This window comes from Pteronotus mesoamericanus, unplaced genomic scaffold (assembly GCF_021234165.1).
Source record: "Pteronotus mesoamericanus isolate MK-2021 breed Mesoamerican mustached bat unplaced genomic scaffold, CSHL_Meso_final contig_82, whole genome shotgun sequence".
NCBI lineage: Eukaryota > Metazoa > Chordata > Mammalia > Chiroptera > Mormoopidae > Pteronotus > Pteronotus mesoamericanus.
The window spans coordinates 31,013,738-31,030,380 of record NW_026555265.1 but is presented as its reverse complement, the minus strand read 5'-3'; the positions used below and the strand labels follow the sequence as shown (position 1 = coordinate 31,030,380).

The window sequence follows — 16,643 nt, the reverse complement described above, 5'->3', positions numbered from 1 at the left end:
GGTGTAAATAAAGCTATGAAAGTTAAACCAATATTCTTCCAGAAGCAGATGATCTAGGTTTGTATGGATTTTTCAAGTTCCTATAAGAGAAAGTGTTCCTTTGAGTATACAAGAAATCGAGATTAGTATTGAGAACAAATGTGCTCTCATTTAAAAATGGGATACAGCAAAGGATTAGAGCCTGACTTAATTACCAGAAATTGAATATTTCTAATAAAGGCCTTTTCTTAATCAAATATTTTTATTAAAATGGGACATATTTTTGGGTAAAGTGACTATTGTAACAACAAGGAAAATGTCAGCAAGAATAATATTTTTATGGAGTATTTTAAACACTCATCTAGCAGTAGAACTTTATGAAGGAAATCTTTAGAATAGAGACTAGCAGTGAGTAAAAAAACAATACATTCTTGGAGACAATAAATATATCATCATCTATTGTATATGTTATCTTCTGGGATGATAATTTAATCCTTTTCTGCAGAATGTTGATTGACTAATTTTCCTGGACACCTGAGGATAACTGAAAAGCACAATCAAGACATTTACCTTTGTTTTGTAATTACATCAAGTTTTCAGAGCTGTTCCTTCATAATCACTGTTCTAAATTAATTCAACTAGCTGCTAGATATAAAATTGTCTTTTGTTTTACTTACTCTTAATGAAATCTTTTTCTAAGAACATTTTTATGCAGGACACATTAAAAAAAATACTTTGGTTCATGAACAAAGTGAATCCACTACAGAGTCTAACTGAAAATGGGAAATGCAAACGATAGTGTATATATAAAGCCATCAGGAATGTTCCAGACCCTAAATCAACACTTTTAGGACTATCTCCAGAATACTGTGCTTCATATTTCTATAGACCTGTTGCTATTGTTATATTTATAGATGAAACTCAGTATGGCATATTGAGCTCTTCCAGAGTGTGATTTTGATGCTACAGACAATCTTGGTGGTTGCTCATGGACTTTTCAAGATTGGTAATTTCAGGAAAAAAATGACTTTTTTTAAATCAGGGGTAAACTTTTAGAATTAAATAAGAAGGAAATAGCAAAAGTTGACTTTTAAAGGAAACTGCCCATTCTTTTGGCTGGTGAGAGTAAGGAGGAATAGGCTTCTTTATATTATATTTTGCTACTAGGAATGAAAATAACAAACTATATGAAAAACCTTTAAGTGATTCATCTACCAAAATTCTCACCGAGTTGCACACTCAGAAATTTTAATTATAAAAATTTATCTTGAGAAGATAATTATGGACAGACATGAATTGCATATCAAAATATACCACATTATTATTAACGATATCAGCACTCTGGAATTCTGCCCAATTACTAGTGGATTAGATAAATAAATTATATACATAAAAATGGAGTACTATACATTATTTAATATTTAAAAATATTATCTGAGATTTTCTATATTTTATGTTAAAAAATGGAAATTACAAAACATTACATTTATAGATGAATATACTGGATATATTGATGTGAGAAATCATTTTATATACACACATATATACATATATAATGGTATCATTTTTGTAAGTATATGCAGAATTGGTATTGTTTACATATGAAAATGTGTAAAAATATTTTGGAAATAAAAAATTAAAGTGTTAAAACTGGCTAACTTTGGGTAGTATCATTAATGATTATTATATTTTATTTTTAAAATATTCTGTCATGGAAGAGAAGTTATTTAAAGAAATAGTATTTTAAAGAAATCTGCTAGTAAATATATGATGAAATAATCATTCATTTTGAATCAAAAGAACACAAATTAAGACAATTAAATACAATAGCTCACAACTAATGATCCTAAAAATAATGATAAAATCAAGTTTTATCAGGAATATAGTTACACATTCTTTAAAATAGCATAGACTCTTTGACACAGAAAATTTACTTTTAAGGATATATTGTTGGTAAATTATCAGACTCATGTAATTATGAATGTAGGTTAATTATATTCACATTTTAAAAAATATTGAGAAATAAATATTATAATAATTTGACCACTAATTAAGGTTTGGTTAAAAATGGAACAATTAGAAAATAGAATACATCAAACTACTAAACTTAAAAATATAAAGATTATTTAACAGTGAACTATGTTTAAGAAGTATGTTGCCAAGGAGAAAAATAGGTTATACAATGGTATTATGCATAATCCCATTTTAACTATGTATCTACGTGTACAAATATAGGTATGCAGGAAAAATCTGAGAGAACTCAGAAAGTTATAAATGTTCTTTGCAGGTGGCACAATTATGAATGAGTTCTCTTCTTTTTGTTGCTTTATATTGAAATTTTTATAATATTAATATGTTACATACATATTAATTTAAAAGTATTTAAAACAATATATATTTGGATGGGGGTACTGAGAATATATACAATGTACTTACATTCTCAACCATGATGGAAAACTGTAACTCTAAAAAATACCAAGACCGCAGGCATGTGAGAACCTTGCTGCCCTTTTCAGGGAATCATTAAATCAATGCATGGGCTTTCAGAATTAAAATCATCGCTGCTCTCATGAATAAAGATCATCTATTTTCATGTGTTAGTACCAATATTTTAATATTAAAGGATAAATTTCTTTTTGGGAGAAAATGTAAATAACAAGGCATTGTGGGGCATGGTTTCTATATATTTACAAATCAACATAATACAAGTTTGAAAACAAAGATAAATGGGGGAAAAAAAGAGTTTACTCACTCTTGTCGTATAAGCAGCTTCTGGGTCATCTTCTAGAACACGTGAAAGTCCAAAATCAGAAACTTTACACACTAAATTGCTGTTGATCAAGATGTTCCGAGCAGCGAGGTCTCGGTGAACATAGCCCATATCCGAGAGGTACTTCATGCCAGATGCTATGCCCCGAAGCATCCCCACCAGCTGGATGACTGTAAACTGGGCATCATGTTTCTGAGGAGTATTTCAAATGTACAATTAAGAAGACTTGTTGTATCTCTCAAAGATATATCTTGGTTAAAATCTCATATACTAAATGGTAACAATACTGACTGTACATTTCAGTTCTAAGCACTCCTGCCTAACAAGATACATGACTAAATGGATATAAGGCTAAATAAAACAACACAGCATAGCTGCTGCATTACTAACTACTATGTAACAAGAAGTACCTTACTATTTTTCACTTTGAATGCAAACCTGAACTCTCCTCCTGTTTGTGTGACATACTAACACCTCAGAAATTTTCAGTTCAAGAACAACAAAACGAAATGGATCTTATGGTATAGGTTTTTTATTCATTGGTTTGAATATTCATTCTTCTTTCTAGTTTTCTCGATATTTCATTAATTGCTTCAAAGAAGGTGGATGTTAAGTTTGCTAAAAATATGTACTGAAATATATTTTCTACCTGACCTTGAATTGTAGGTTATAAAACAGAAAGAAATAGGACATAAAGTTGGAGTTCTGGATTTAGAAAAGCTTCATTTACTTGGATTAAAGTAGAAATACATGGTTTAGAGTATAGGTAAATGGAAAGATGGAGACATATATACATACATACACATACATAAATATGAAATTCCATGTCCAGTTATGTCTACATGAACAATATTTTATTTTTTAATTATTTTAATTTTTTTTAGTTAGTGTCCCCTGTTGCTCTCCCCTGCCTTGCCTCCCCCACCCAATCCCCACAATAATATTTTAAAAAATTATTGTGATTTAATTAACTAATTTGAAAAAACGTTTTTGAAATTTGTTTAGGAAAATAATTTCTAATTAAATTTGTATTTGGCTCATGAATATTAACATTAATAATATAATTTTTCATTCATGCAAAATTTGGAATTTTTCTCCATGATAATGAATTATACTGTCTATCTATCTGTCTATCTATCTCTCCATCTCTCTCTATTTATACAGTACTGAAAGCACATTGAGGATAGGGTCTATGTCTTTATTCCTTGCAGTGACTAGTGATTGACAGTGTTAAATACTTGTATGTTTTTTTAACATAATATTTGTTCTAAAATGACATCTCTAAATTGTGGATACTTTAGCATTATAACACATGCTTATTTTCTGGTGGACAGCGCTATGTGAGAAATAAATGGTCTTTTATCTTGCAGCAGTCTCAGGTTACTTTAAGTAAAGAAAAGGGAATATTTCTTACATTAATGTTATCTGCCTTACTTTAGGATTACTTTTTATTGTTATTTTAACTGATGTGAATCTTGGCAATAAGAAAAGGCCAAAGAAGACTGAACAATTTTGTTTTAAAAATATAAACCATTAACATTTAGATGCTTCAAGATAAAAATTCAAATTTACTCTTGTTATTTAGTCTCAGCAAATTTCCTCTTGTTATTTAGTCTCAGCAAATTTCAATCCTATCTTGAACTTTGATTATCCAATTGTTTGGCACAATATCAGAGGTAGTCTCTAATATTTCAGTAATTCCTTCCATATTATGTATGTATGTGTATAGACAAATATGGAGAGATATAAGATATATGTAAATGTATATAAAAATCTACTTACACGTAAGAAACTGTCCAAGGAACCATTCTCCATGTATTCTGTGACAATCATAACTGGTTTACCTAGGTATATGGTAAATTATATATATAATCTTCAGTATAGTTTAACAAATATGCAATGAACATATATAAAATACACTTTAATATAGTCAAACATTAAAAAATGAAACATTTTTCAAAGTTGCAATTTTAAAAAACTAAATTTCAATAGAAAATAATGTTTTTTAAATTGATTTCCACCCCCCAGAATAAGAGTCCATAACCTACAATATCTAAATTGGCTTATTTGGAATGACTTTCCATGAACACAAAATATGGCCTTTTCTTCATTTTAATTGCATCATAGCTCATTTACATAATCAAGTATTTCTGTCTTCAAGCTCAATACAACCAAGAATTCCACAATCACTTATACTTTCTACAGGTATTTATACAGCTCTGAGCTAAGTATTATCTTGTGCTGGTTAGCCAGAAAGGAGTAAATCAAAGTCCTTACCTTCTTGGATTCAACATGTGAATTGTACAGAACAATTAAGTTTAATAATTTTAACCTTTTTATCCGTATCCAATTAATACATTAAAATTAAAAAATTCATCCTATGTTTAAAAGGAAAATAAAATTAAAATTGCTCTCGGCAGTAAACTTTTTGAAAAGATTTTATTTATTTATTTTTAGAGAGAAGGAAATGGAGGGAGAAAGAGAGGGAGAGAAATATCAATGTGTGGTTGCCTCTCACTCCTCCCCTACTTGGGGACCTGGCCCACAACCCAGGCAAATGCCCTGATTTGGAATCAAACCAGAGACACTTTGGTTCCCAGGCCAGCACTCAATCCACTGAGCCACATCAGCAAGAGTGGTAGTAACCTATAATAACCATTTTTGAAATATGTGCCTTAAATACCATTAAACCTTTTAACAAGCATTTATATGTATTTAGATAGAACTTATTACATACAAGATAATGGTTTAATTATTTTATATATATTAACTTATCATTTCCAATTTACAAATAAGCAAACTAAGTTATAAAGAGGATAATTAACCCATTTATCAGCACACAATTAATTAGTTATAAAGCTAAAAAATTGCAATCTGAATACACTATGCTGTTATTTTTGGAAACTCATCCCAAAATAAATAAGAAATGTAAAAGCATTAGACACAAAGGCATTAAATATACTGATATAAAATCTACAAATAGAATAAATGTTCAACTATAGGTACTGATTTAGTCAATTGTGAGTTTTAATTCCACATTTATTCTGAAGTAAAATAACTGAAGACTACTGCACTTTAAACAATTGTTGCATAATAATGTTATGTGAACCAGACCTGAAAATATATAACTCTATAAACATTATGATGACAACTATGAAACTAAGTAATACAAAACATTTTAAATAGAAAAATATATGGAAAATTTATATTTTTAATATACAAGAAACACTTGTGGTTTTTTTTATTTTTAGAAACATGTAACATTACATTACTATGTGACATATTTTGCACCACTTTATCTTCACATAATTCTAATGCCTTAGTAATATTCATTATTCTCATTTTACCATTTTCTCAACTGAAAATATTGTGGATTTAGGAAACATGCCGAAGAGGTCACTCAATTAGCTAGTACTGCAACAGATACCCAACATAGTTGTCTTTCATTTCAAAGCCTGCATATGTTACCACACTATAATTCTCTTCATTTATTGTTGCTATAATATGGTTTTAACTATAAAACCATCATGTTACAAAAAGAATGAAAATCACCACTCCTCCATATCCAGAAGACCTGAGTTAAGACTTGACTGAGTAATGGTGGAAGACCTTGAGCAAATAATAGATTATTTTTGGTAAATATCCACGCACACCTAATTTATGAGTACACATAATTTTTCTAATAAGACCCTTCTATACCATGCAGTTCCATTTGCTATTCTGATGATAGAATATAGCTTTCTTTGATTTTTTCCCTTCACAGGTAAAAACTCTTAATTCATACTCTTTTGTGAATTATGTATTAGTACTGTGAAGGTTATAATTCCTACATTTAATACTTGAATGTATACCAAGTTGTGTATCTTATTTATTAAGAGGTGATAAAAATTATTTAAATTTTATAAAATTTCTCAGATAATTTTCATATGTATGTAACAATCAATTGATACCTCAATCTATTTTCCATTAACAGTGATTTATTTTTTATTTATTTATTTTTTTATTGTTCTAATGCATTTGTCTCCATTTACCTGCCATCACTTCCCCCTGCACCTCCCACCCCTTCCTCTCTACCTCAATCCCTCCCCACCTTGGCTCTGTCCATGTGTCCTTCATACATGTTCTTTGATTTGACCCTTCCCCTTCCTTTCCCTGCTACCCTCCCTCCCTCCTTCCCTCTCCTTTCTGTTGGTTTTCTTTCTCTTTCACTGTTGCTGGTTATATTTTCCTTGCTTGTTTGTTTTGTTGATTAGGTTCCACTTATAGGTGAGATCAAATGGTACTTGACTTTCACTGCCTGGCTTATTTCAGTTAACATAATGCTTTCCAGTTCCATCCATGATGTTGTGAAGGGTGGGAACTCCTTCTTTCTTTCTGCTGTGTAGTATTCCACTGTGTAAATGTAACACAGTTTTTCGATCCATTCATTGACTGATGAGCACTTAGGTTCTTTCTAGCACTTGGCTATTGTAAATTGTGCTGCTATGAACATTGGGTTGCATAGGTTCTTTTGTGTTGGTGTTTTGGGATCATTAGGGTATAATCCCAGCACTGGATTTGCTGGGTCAAAAGGCAGTTCCATTTTTAGCTTTCTGAGGAAACTCCAAACTGTTTTCCACAGTGGCCTCTCCACTCTGTATTCCCACCAACAGTGCACTACGGTTCCCTTTTCTCCACAACCTTGCCAGCATTTGTTGTTTGTTGATTTGTTTATGATGGCCATTCTGACCAGTGTGAAATGGCATCTTGTTGTGGTTTTACTTTGTGTTTCTCTGGTGGCTAGTGATGAAGAGTATCCTTTTATATGTCTCTGGGCCCTGTGTATGTCCTCCTTGGAGAAATGTCTGTTCAGATCCTTTGCCCATTTTTTAATAGGATTGTTTGTCTTCCTGGATTGGAGTCGTGTGTGTTCTTTATATATTTTGGCACTCAAACCTTTGTCTGAGGTATCATTGGCAAATATATTTTCCCATGTGGTTGGTTCCGTTTTCATTTTTCTAATGTATTCTTTAGCCATATAGAAGCTTCTTATTTTGATGAAGTCCCATTTGTTTATTCTTTCCTTTATGCCCCTTGCTCTAGGGGATATATCAGTGAAAATATTGCTGGGTGGGATAGCTGAGAGTTTCCTGCCTATGTTCTCCTCTAGGACTTTTATGGTGTCACGACTTTTATTTAAGTCCTTTATCCATCTTGAGTTTATTTTTGTGTATGGTGTCAGTTGGTGGTCGAATTTCAATTTTTTGCCTATAGCTGTCCAACTTTCCCAATACCATTTGTTGAGGAGGCTATTTTGCATCCATTTTATAGTTCTGCACCTTTGTCGAATCTTCATTGACCATATAGACATGGGTTTATTTTTGGGCTCTCTATTCTGTTCGATTGATCTTTGAGTCTGTTCTTATGCCCATACTAGACTGTTTTGATTACAGTGTCTTTGTAATATAGTTTGATGTCAGGTATTGTGATCCCTCCTATTTTGTTTTCCTTTCTCAAAGTTGCTGCAGCTATTCTGGGTCATTTATGGTTCCATATAAATTTTTTAAATGTTTGTTCTATGTCTGCAAAATATGTCATTGGTATTTTAATAGGATTGTGTTGAATCTATAAATTGCTTTGGGTAGTATGGACATTTTAATGATATTGATTCTTCCAATCCATGAATATGATATATGCTGCCATTTACTTGCGTCTTCCTTAATTTCTTTCTTCAGTGTTGTGTAGTTTTCTGCATACAGGCTTTTACCTCCTTGGTTAAGTTTATTCTTAGGTACTTTACTTTTCTTGTTGCTATAGCAAACGGGATTTTTTTTCCTGATTTTTGGTTCTGATATTTCATTGTTGGTGTACATTAACAAAGAGATTTAGTTATATTTTGAGTAACACATTGTATGTGGTAATGTTCAGAACCTAATTTTAAAAAAACCTTAAGCCTCTATAACTTGCTTCTTCAAATTTCTAATCGAGCTTTGACTTGAAAATATTAAAGAAAAAATAGAAGATTTAAATTTCCCTAGAAACCTCTCTCTCCTGACATGGAAAATTAAAGGCCAACATAGTGATTCAAGAGATCTGACCTGAAATGAGGTGAATGGATAAATGAATGTATATATGAATGAATGAAATTCTGTATGTGCAGGTTCTCCATAAATAACTATAAATTTCTCTGTCCTTTTCTTCACACAATTCTAAGAAGAAGAATATTTAACAAAATTCAATGCATACCATGAATGTAGTCACAGATATCTTGCCTCATACAGGAACTCTTAGTTACAGTGGCCAACTATTATGTTTGTATACAGTGCTACACAAACCTTTGTTTATCTCTCTTCCTCTGGATCCCAGCCTTATGACCATTTCATTTCTTGTTAACAGGTCTAGTAGAATGTTTGGCAAGGAAAACAAAAGTAGCTCAAAAATCAAACCAGTCAATTAAGCCCAAGTCCCATGAACATTCAGAAACAGGATCAGCCTGCTTTTAGCTCTACAATTTAGTTATTTATAAACATGTTAGTTTAAATGGACAAGTCTAAAAATGCGCTTTACATTAAGTTCAAAGATTCAGCAAACCCAAATGTACACACAAAGAATAAACAGAATCATAAATATTCTACCTTGGAAATCTGTATCTTTACGTGGTTTCCCTTGTGACTTTGATTATGATGAATGTGGTTAATGGAAAAGAGATGAAATACTGGTGAAAACTAGTTCTAACGTGTATGAAATGTAATTGGAAATCATAAAACACCAGCTCGTCTTCACATGATGCAATGTATTTCTATTCAATGCTGCATATTCTTTCATGCATATTTTGGTTTAGAAGTGACATCATCACAACTGTAATGTCATAAACAATAAAATGTAATTTTTTAAAAAGGAAAAAAATAAATTATTTTAACTTTAAAAAAGAGCCTATAATATTTACTGCCTTCAGAGATTCTAAAGTATGTCTGAGTATACATACTGAACAGGTGAAATTATTGCTGCATGACTAGTTGAAATAAAATTTTATCGAAAATGAGAAAAAACAAAATTTGCAGTTAATTTTGTTTTTGTTTTTAAAATTATTTATGAGTATATATAATATCAAAATATTTTCATAATTAAAGGCATAAGGGAAGCATATCAGGTTGTTACAATCATTTCATTTCCCCAAATATCTCTAGTAGCTCAGAGATATTACTAATCATTGAACCATTGTTTGATGGTAGAGAAATGTGATTCAAAAGGTGTAGGAATTCCAGGTTCAGTATTATTTCATCACAGTTTTCTAATCACCTTTTCTATAAAAAGAAGAGCAGGATTAATGTGATATATAAAAATATGTAGAAATTTTTATTGCATTTATCAAATAAATGTTACTTTAAAATATTTTTGTGAAAACATAAAAATTATCAATAACTAAAATTTACAAATCTTGAAATTTAATTCATTTCCAAAAGAAATACTACTAACTTCTGTAACAACAATTGTGTATTACATATCCATGTTTTATTTTCAAAAGTCTTAAAAAACACTCTATTACGTATGATTTATAAAATCAAAATATTTGACCTTAGCAACACAGACTCATTATTATTATGTAATCGTAATCAGTGTGGAAGCAAAAAACACAAGCAGGAAAAAGGAAATTGAAGAAAACTGACAAAATATGTCTCACTATTTCCAGGAAGGAAGTCTTGAATCATCTTTAATTAGAAAGAAAAGTTTTGGTTATAGATTTTCAGGTGCTATAACTATCTGACTGATAGAAATATTGTACTGCACTGAATTAGGGTATTTTCTTGTGAGTTTTCTATTAAATCATGTAACATACAAGACAATCTTTTCAAAGTTCCATTTTAATGAAGACATTATTTTTGTTAAGAATAATCCCTATTATGTCAACTGGTCTATGAGTTACCGAGGACAAGGGCCAACTTCATTTTATCTCTAGTTCTGTATTCAGCACCTAACAGAGGGCTATTTACAAACATATGTTTGCCACTTCAGACTGGCTAAGGTTGATTTTTGATTTCAAAATTAGGCTAAAAGATGCTTTCTCCAATATTCCTTAACCAACCATACTCTATGAATGTTAGCACAGTATTTTACACTCACCTGACTTTAAATTTTTTAAATTTATTTATGCTAACATGAAACAAAATTCAATACTTTAAAGACAGGAACAATATCTTTGCTTTCTGTTATTACTTTCATATCTGATTTGCTTAATAAGTGCAATGACAGTTAAGGAATATATTAATCAGAATGTGCTCAGTTTGATTTTGAAGGGCAACTTAGTTTTTATCTTTTCAACCTTTATATCTTGTATTTATTTTCATGTGTAATAGTAAAAATTAATACCTTAGGAAATAATAATAAATTGAAAAGATAATGGGCTTCTTGTTTCCACTCTTAAGAAATGCTTTTGATGTTTCACTATTGAATATGATGTTTGTAGGTTTGTTTGATTTTGGGGGGTGTTTACATACATTTATCAGGCATACATATTTTTTATGTATGATGTGCTAAGAAAATATTTTCATTTAAAATGTTTGTTTATTTTCTGTGTTTATTGAGATTGACTCTTTCTTTTCTGTCAACTAATACTGTGACTTTCTTGAATGCTAAATATTGAACCAACTTCGCATTCTTAGAATAAACCACACTTGGGCATGATATCGTATCTTTTTCAATACATTGCTAGGTGTGGCTTTATAATAACTCCAGTGTTACTGAACTTGTGTTACACTGACTTCTTATTTTCCTTTTGGTAATATTCTTTTGTGGGTTGGTATCAATGTTATCATTAGTGTCGTGAGTTAAGTAAGGGTGTGCTCTGCAAGAGTTTGTGTAAGATCAGAACTACTCAGACAGTTATTACACAAGTTGTAGCAATATTTCTTTTTCAGTTAAGATAGTTATTGTATTTATAAACTAGAACTTTTCTCAGGTCAGTCTTTGGGCACATGCAAGTCATATTCCGACAGATTTTTGAAGTGGAACCTGATCTTTCAAAACTATCAAAAATTAATCCTATTTAAATGATTAAGGAAAATATGCAAAACATTCATTTGTAATTTAAATGAGGACAATTCAACAAAGAGACAAAAGTAAATGGCATTAAAGAAATAAGGAACATATAAAAATAGCACTTTCTGCCTTATTTTTTCTAATATATTAAGTGGAGATTTTTCTTAGTTTTGCCAATGTGGGGACTTAGATGGAAATGGTCTCAACTGATTTATCAAATTACAGCCCTGAATGCATGCATGATAACTTGTGTTCAGAGTTTCCAAAATTCATTATTCTAACAAACTATTTCAGTAAATTACTAACACAATTATAACTATATATTATCTATTAAGAATATGACATGGATTCCCCATTCTCCTCATCCTCACCAGCACTTGTTGTTCGTTGATTTATTAATAATAACCATTCTGGTATGAGGTGGTATCTTGTGGTTTTAATTTGCATCTCTCTGATGGCTAGTGATGTTGAGCATCTTTTCATATGTCTGTGGGCCATCTGAATGTCCTCCTTGGAGAAATGTCTAGTCAGGTCCTTTGACCAATTTATTTATTTTCTTTTATTTTTGTAAGTTCATTTTATTGATTATACTATTACAGTTATCCAGATTTTTCCCCCTTTGTCCCCTCTGCCTGGTATCCTCCTTCCCTCCAGCAAGCTCCTCTCTTAGTTCGTGTCCACAGGTCATACATATAAGTTCTTTGGTTTATCCATTCCCTATACTATTTTTAACATCCTCCTGTCTATTTTGTACCTACCAATTATGTTTCTTAATCTCTGTAATTTCCTCCACCATTGTCTCCCTTCTCCCTCCCAGCTGATAACCCTCCAAATGATCTCCATCTCTATGATTCTGTTTTTCTTTGGCTTGTTTGCTTATTTGTTTTTGTTTTTTAGGTTCAGTTGTTGATAGTTGTGTTTGTTGTCATTTTAATGTTCATAGTTTTGATCTCTTTCTTAAATAAGTCTCTTTAACATTTCATGTAATACTAGCTTGGTGATGATGAATTCCTTTAGCTTTCCTTTGTCTGGGAAGCACTTTATCTGCTCTTCCATTCTAAATGGTAGCTTTGCTGGATAGAGTAATCAAGGTTGTAGGTCCTCACTTTTCATCACTTTGAATACTTATTGCCGGTCCCTTCTGGCCTGCAAAGTTCATTTTGAAAAATCAGCTTATAGTCTTACAGAAATTCCTTTGGAGGTAACTCTCTGCTTTTCTCTTGCTGCTTTTAAGATTCTCTCTGTATCTCTAATCATTGGTATTTTAATTATGATGTGTCTTGGTGTGGTTGTCTTTGGGTCCAACTTGGTGTTGCCTTCATTTTTCCCTTATGTTTTTGCCACACTCAGTGAATTCTCTGAACACCCTGGTCACCAGTTTTTGAACTCTACCTCAGACAGGATGGCCATCTCCATATTGTTTAGTTCTTTTCTTGGGGTTTAGTTCTGTTCTTTCATTTGGGCCATATTTCTTTGTCACCTCAATTTGGCAGCCTCCCTATGTTTATTTCTGTGTATTATGTAGAACTGCTTTGTTTGGGACTCTCTGTGCTTCCTGCACTTGTATGTCTATTTCCTTCACCATATTAGAGAAGTTTTCTTTCATTATTTTTTGAAATAAGTTTTCAATTTCTTGCTCTTCCTTTTCTCCTTCTGGCATCCCTATGATTTGCATGTTGGCACTTTTGGAGATGTCCCAGAATCTTTATTTACTCTCTTTTTTTAAAAAAAAAAAAGAAAGAAATTCTTGTTTCTTTCTGTTCTGGTTGAATGTTTATTTCTTCCTTATTGTCCAGATCATTTATTTTGAATCTCGGCTTCCTTCCCTTCACTGTGGGTTCCCTGTGGATTTTTCTTTATTTCACTTGGTGTTGCCTTCATTTTTCCCTTATGTTTTTGCCATACTCAGTGAATTCTCTGAACACCCTGATCACCAGTTTTTGAACTCTACCTCAGACAGGATGGCCATCTCCATATTGTTTAGTTCTTTTCTTGGGGTTTAGTTGTGTTCTTTCATTTGGGCCATATTTCTTTGTCACCTCAATTTGGCAGCCTCCCTATGTTTATTTCTGTGTATTATGTAGAACTGCTTTGACTCCATGTCTTAGAAAACTGTTAAATTGTCTGGGGGGAGCCTTAGGTATTTGCTAGTGTGGGGCAATTCACTTTATCACTTTGTGGCTCTGTGTGGGGAAAGGAGTCAGAGAGGGGACAATGACGCTGCCTGGATTCTGTAGGTTTGCTCAGCTCTAGCACCGTTTCCATTCACTTCACTCAGTCCCCATATGAGCCTGGAGTCCTTCTATCTATTGCCCTGGTGGTAATTACCAGAGTGGGTAGATTTGCATATGTTCTAAGTCCACGCAGGCCCTTTAAATGGACTCTCTTGAGAAGCCTGTAGTTTCTTCCACTGCCCTAACCCCCTCTGGTTTTTACAGCCAGAAGTTGTGAGGCTTTATCTTCCTGGTGCTGGAACCCTGGGTTTTGCAGTATGGCCTCAGGCTGGGATCACTTGTTTCCAAGGTATCCCAGCCAAATTTTATCTACCACATGTGAAAGTGGAGCTGACCACCCATTCTGACTCTGCCACTGCCTATCTGTGTATCTTCTCCCATGAACAACACCATGATGCCACTCATCCTACTCCTCTGACTGCATGTGACTTCTTTAAATCATTTGTTGCCAGAATTCCAACCGTAGTTCGATATTCTGCCAGTTCTGGGTGTTTTTTGTTTGAGGTTAGTTGTAATTCTTCTCGTGGTTGCACAAAGCATGTTTATCTATACCTCAATCTTGACCAGAAGTGAGCCCTTTGCCCATTTTTTAATTAGATTGTTTGTCTTCCTGGTGTTGAGTTGTGTGAGTTTTTTAATATATTTTGGAGGTTAAACCCTTGTCCAAGGTATCATTGACAAATATGTGCTTCCATATGATCTGTTCCCTTTTTGTTTTGATTATGGTTTCTTTAGCCATGCAAAAACTTTTTAATTTGATGTAGTTCCATTTATTTATTTTTTTCTTTATTTCCCTTGCCTGAGGAGGTATATCAGCAAAATTATTGCTACATGGATTATCTGAAAATTTCCTGCCTATGTTTTTCTCTAGGGCTTTTATGGTCTATTGGCTTATATTTAAGTCTTTTATCCATTTTTAGTCTATTCTGGTGTATGGTGTGAGTTGGTGGTCTAGTTTCTTTTTTTTTTTTTGCATGTACAAATCCAGTTCTCCCAACACCACTTATTAAGGAGTTTATTTTTGCTCCATTGTGTGCTCCTGCTGCCTTTGTCAATAATTAATTGACCATAGAGACATGGGTTTATTTCTGGGCTCCCTATTCTGTCTCATTAATCTATGTGTCTGTTTTTATGCTGGTATTAGACTGTTTTGATTACAGTGGCCTTGTAGTATATTTTGATATCAGGTATTTTGATCCCTCTTACTTTGTTCTTCTTTCTCAAAATTGCTGAGGATATTCAGAATCATTTTTGGCTCCATATAAATTTTTAAAATATTTGTTCTAGATTTGAGAAATATGTCATTGGTATTTAAATAGAAATTGTGTTGAAAGCAGCATTATATACAACTGCCAAGTTCTGGAAACAGCCTAAATGCCCATTAGTAAATGAGTGGATAAAAGAAAAACAACTGTGGTACATTTACCCAAGAATTCTAGGCAGCAGAAAGAAATAAGGAACTCCTACCTTCTGTGACAGCATGGCTAGAACTGGAGAATATTATTCTAAGTGAAATAAGCCAGTTGATAAAAGAGAAATACTATATGATCTCACTTATAAGAGAATCCTAATGAACACAATAAACTAATGAACAAAATAGAACAATAAGCATGGAAACATGGAAAAGACTGACAGTGACCATAAGGTACGTGGAAGAGGGGTGATGGTAGAAAAAAGGGGAAGAGACTAGTCAAAGAAAATGTAAGAATGACCTATGGACATAGACAACAGTTTGGGAATTGACTGTAGGAGCAAGGGGTTGGATGGGTGGAGGTGGGTAAAGAAGGAAAAAACTGAGACAACTATAATAGATAACAATAAAAATAATAAAAAATTTTAAATAAAAATAAAATATGTTCAATTTTTTTAAAAAAAAAGAATATGACACGGAGTGTAGTACCCTGGAGATAAATGCTGAAGAAAACTTTTGAAGAGAGGCAAACAGAAAATAGCAATAATTTGACATTGTCACTAAAGAATGACATCTTATTCCAGCAATGTTTCCTTGTCATATATGGAGGAGACAGAAAGGTGGAAACAAATATCTAAGTTTGTGTGTGTGTGTGTGTGTAAAGTGGATGTTTGTACAAATATAGAAATGTTTTAACTAGAATAAATCATTTTAATATTCTGCTTATGACATTCCTTAATAATGCAAGTTTATAGTTAAGTTGCATTATTATTTTAAAATTTTTTCAGTAAATAACCCCTCCCCAAATAACAATAAAAAACATAACAATCATATCTAATATAATTCCTTTTATTTCACTAAGTGAAAAGTGGCCAATGGAGGTCTTCTTGGATTCCGAACATTATTTGACTAATGGTGTGATGGCAGAAATATCAAACATTTGCTTTAAAAAAGTTCCATCTTTTTGAACTTCAGCTAAAATTGATAACACATGTTCATGCCAAGCTCTCAGCAGAGACTGTGCCCCTAGCTTTCTGCTACTTTGAGATCAGAGATTCTCTCACCTTCTCTTGTTTAAGAGCATCAGGCTCAAAATGTACCATTAAAATTGTTTATGGCTCAATTTAAGTAAATGAAAATATTATAATTGAATACAGGGCTTTCTCTAAATGAGTTGCAAATGATACATTATAATAGACTTAGTACTTCAAAGCACTTATTTATTAGCAATAAT

At 32.1% G+C, this 16,643-nt stretch overlaps 1 protein-coding gene across 2 annotated transcripts in view; it reads right to left on the bottom strand.

The window, feature by feature from the left end:
* Nucleotides 1–16,643, bottom strand: part of EPHA3 (EPH receptor A3) — a 341,268-nt gene that overhangs the window by 35,971 nt on the left and 288,654 nt on the right. For both annotated transcript variants that reach the window (XM_054585243.1, XM_054585242.1), the window contains 2 exons: nt 4,532–4,593; nt 2,732–2,941 (listed from right to left, as the gene is read on the bottom strand). In XM_054585243.1, coding sequence (XP_054441218.1) covers nt 2,732–2,941; nt 4,532–4,593 — 272 coding nt within the window. The remainder of the gene's footprint in view (nt 1–2,731; nt 2,942–4,531; nt 4,594–16,643) is intronic.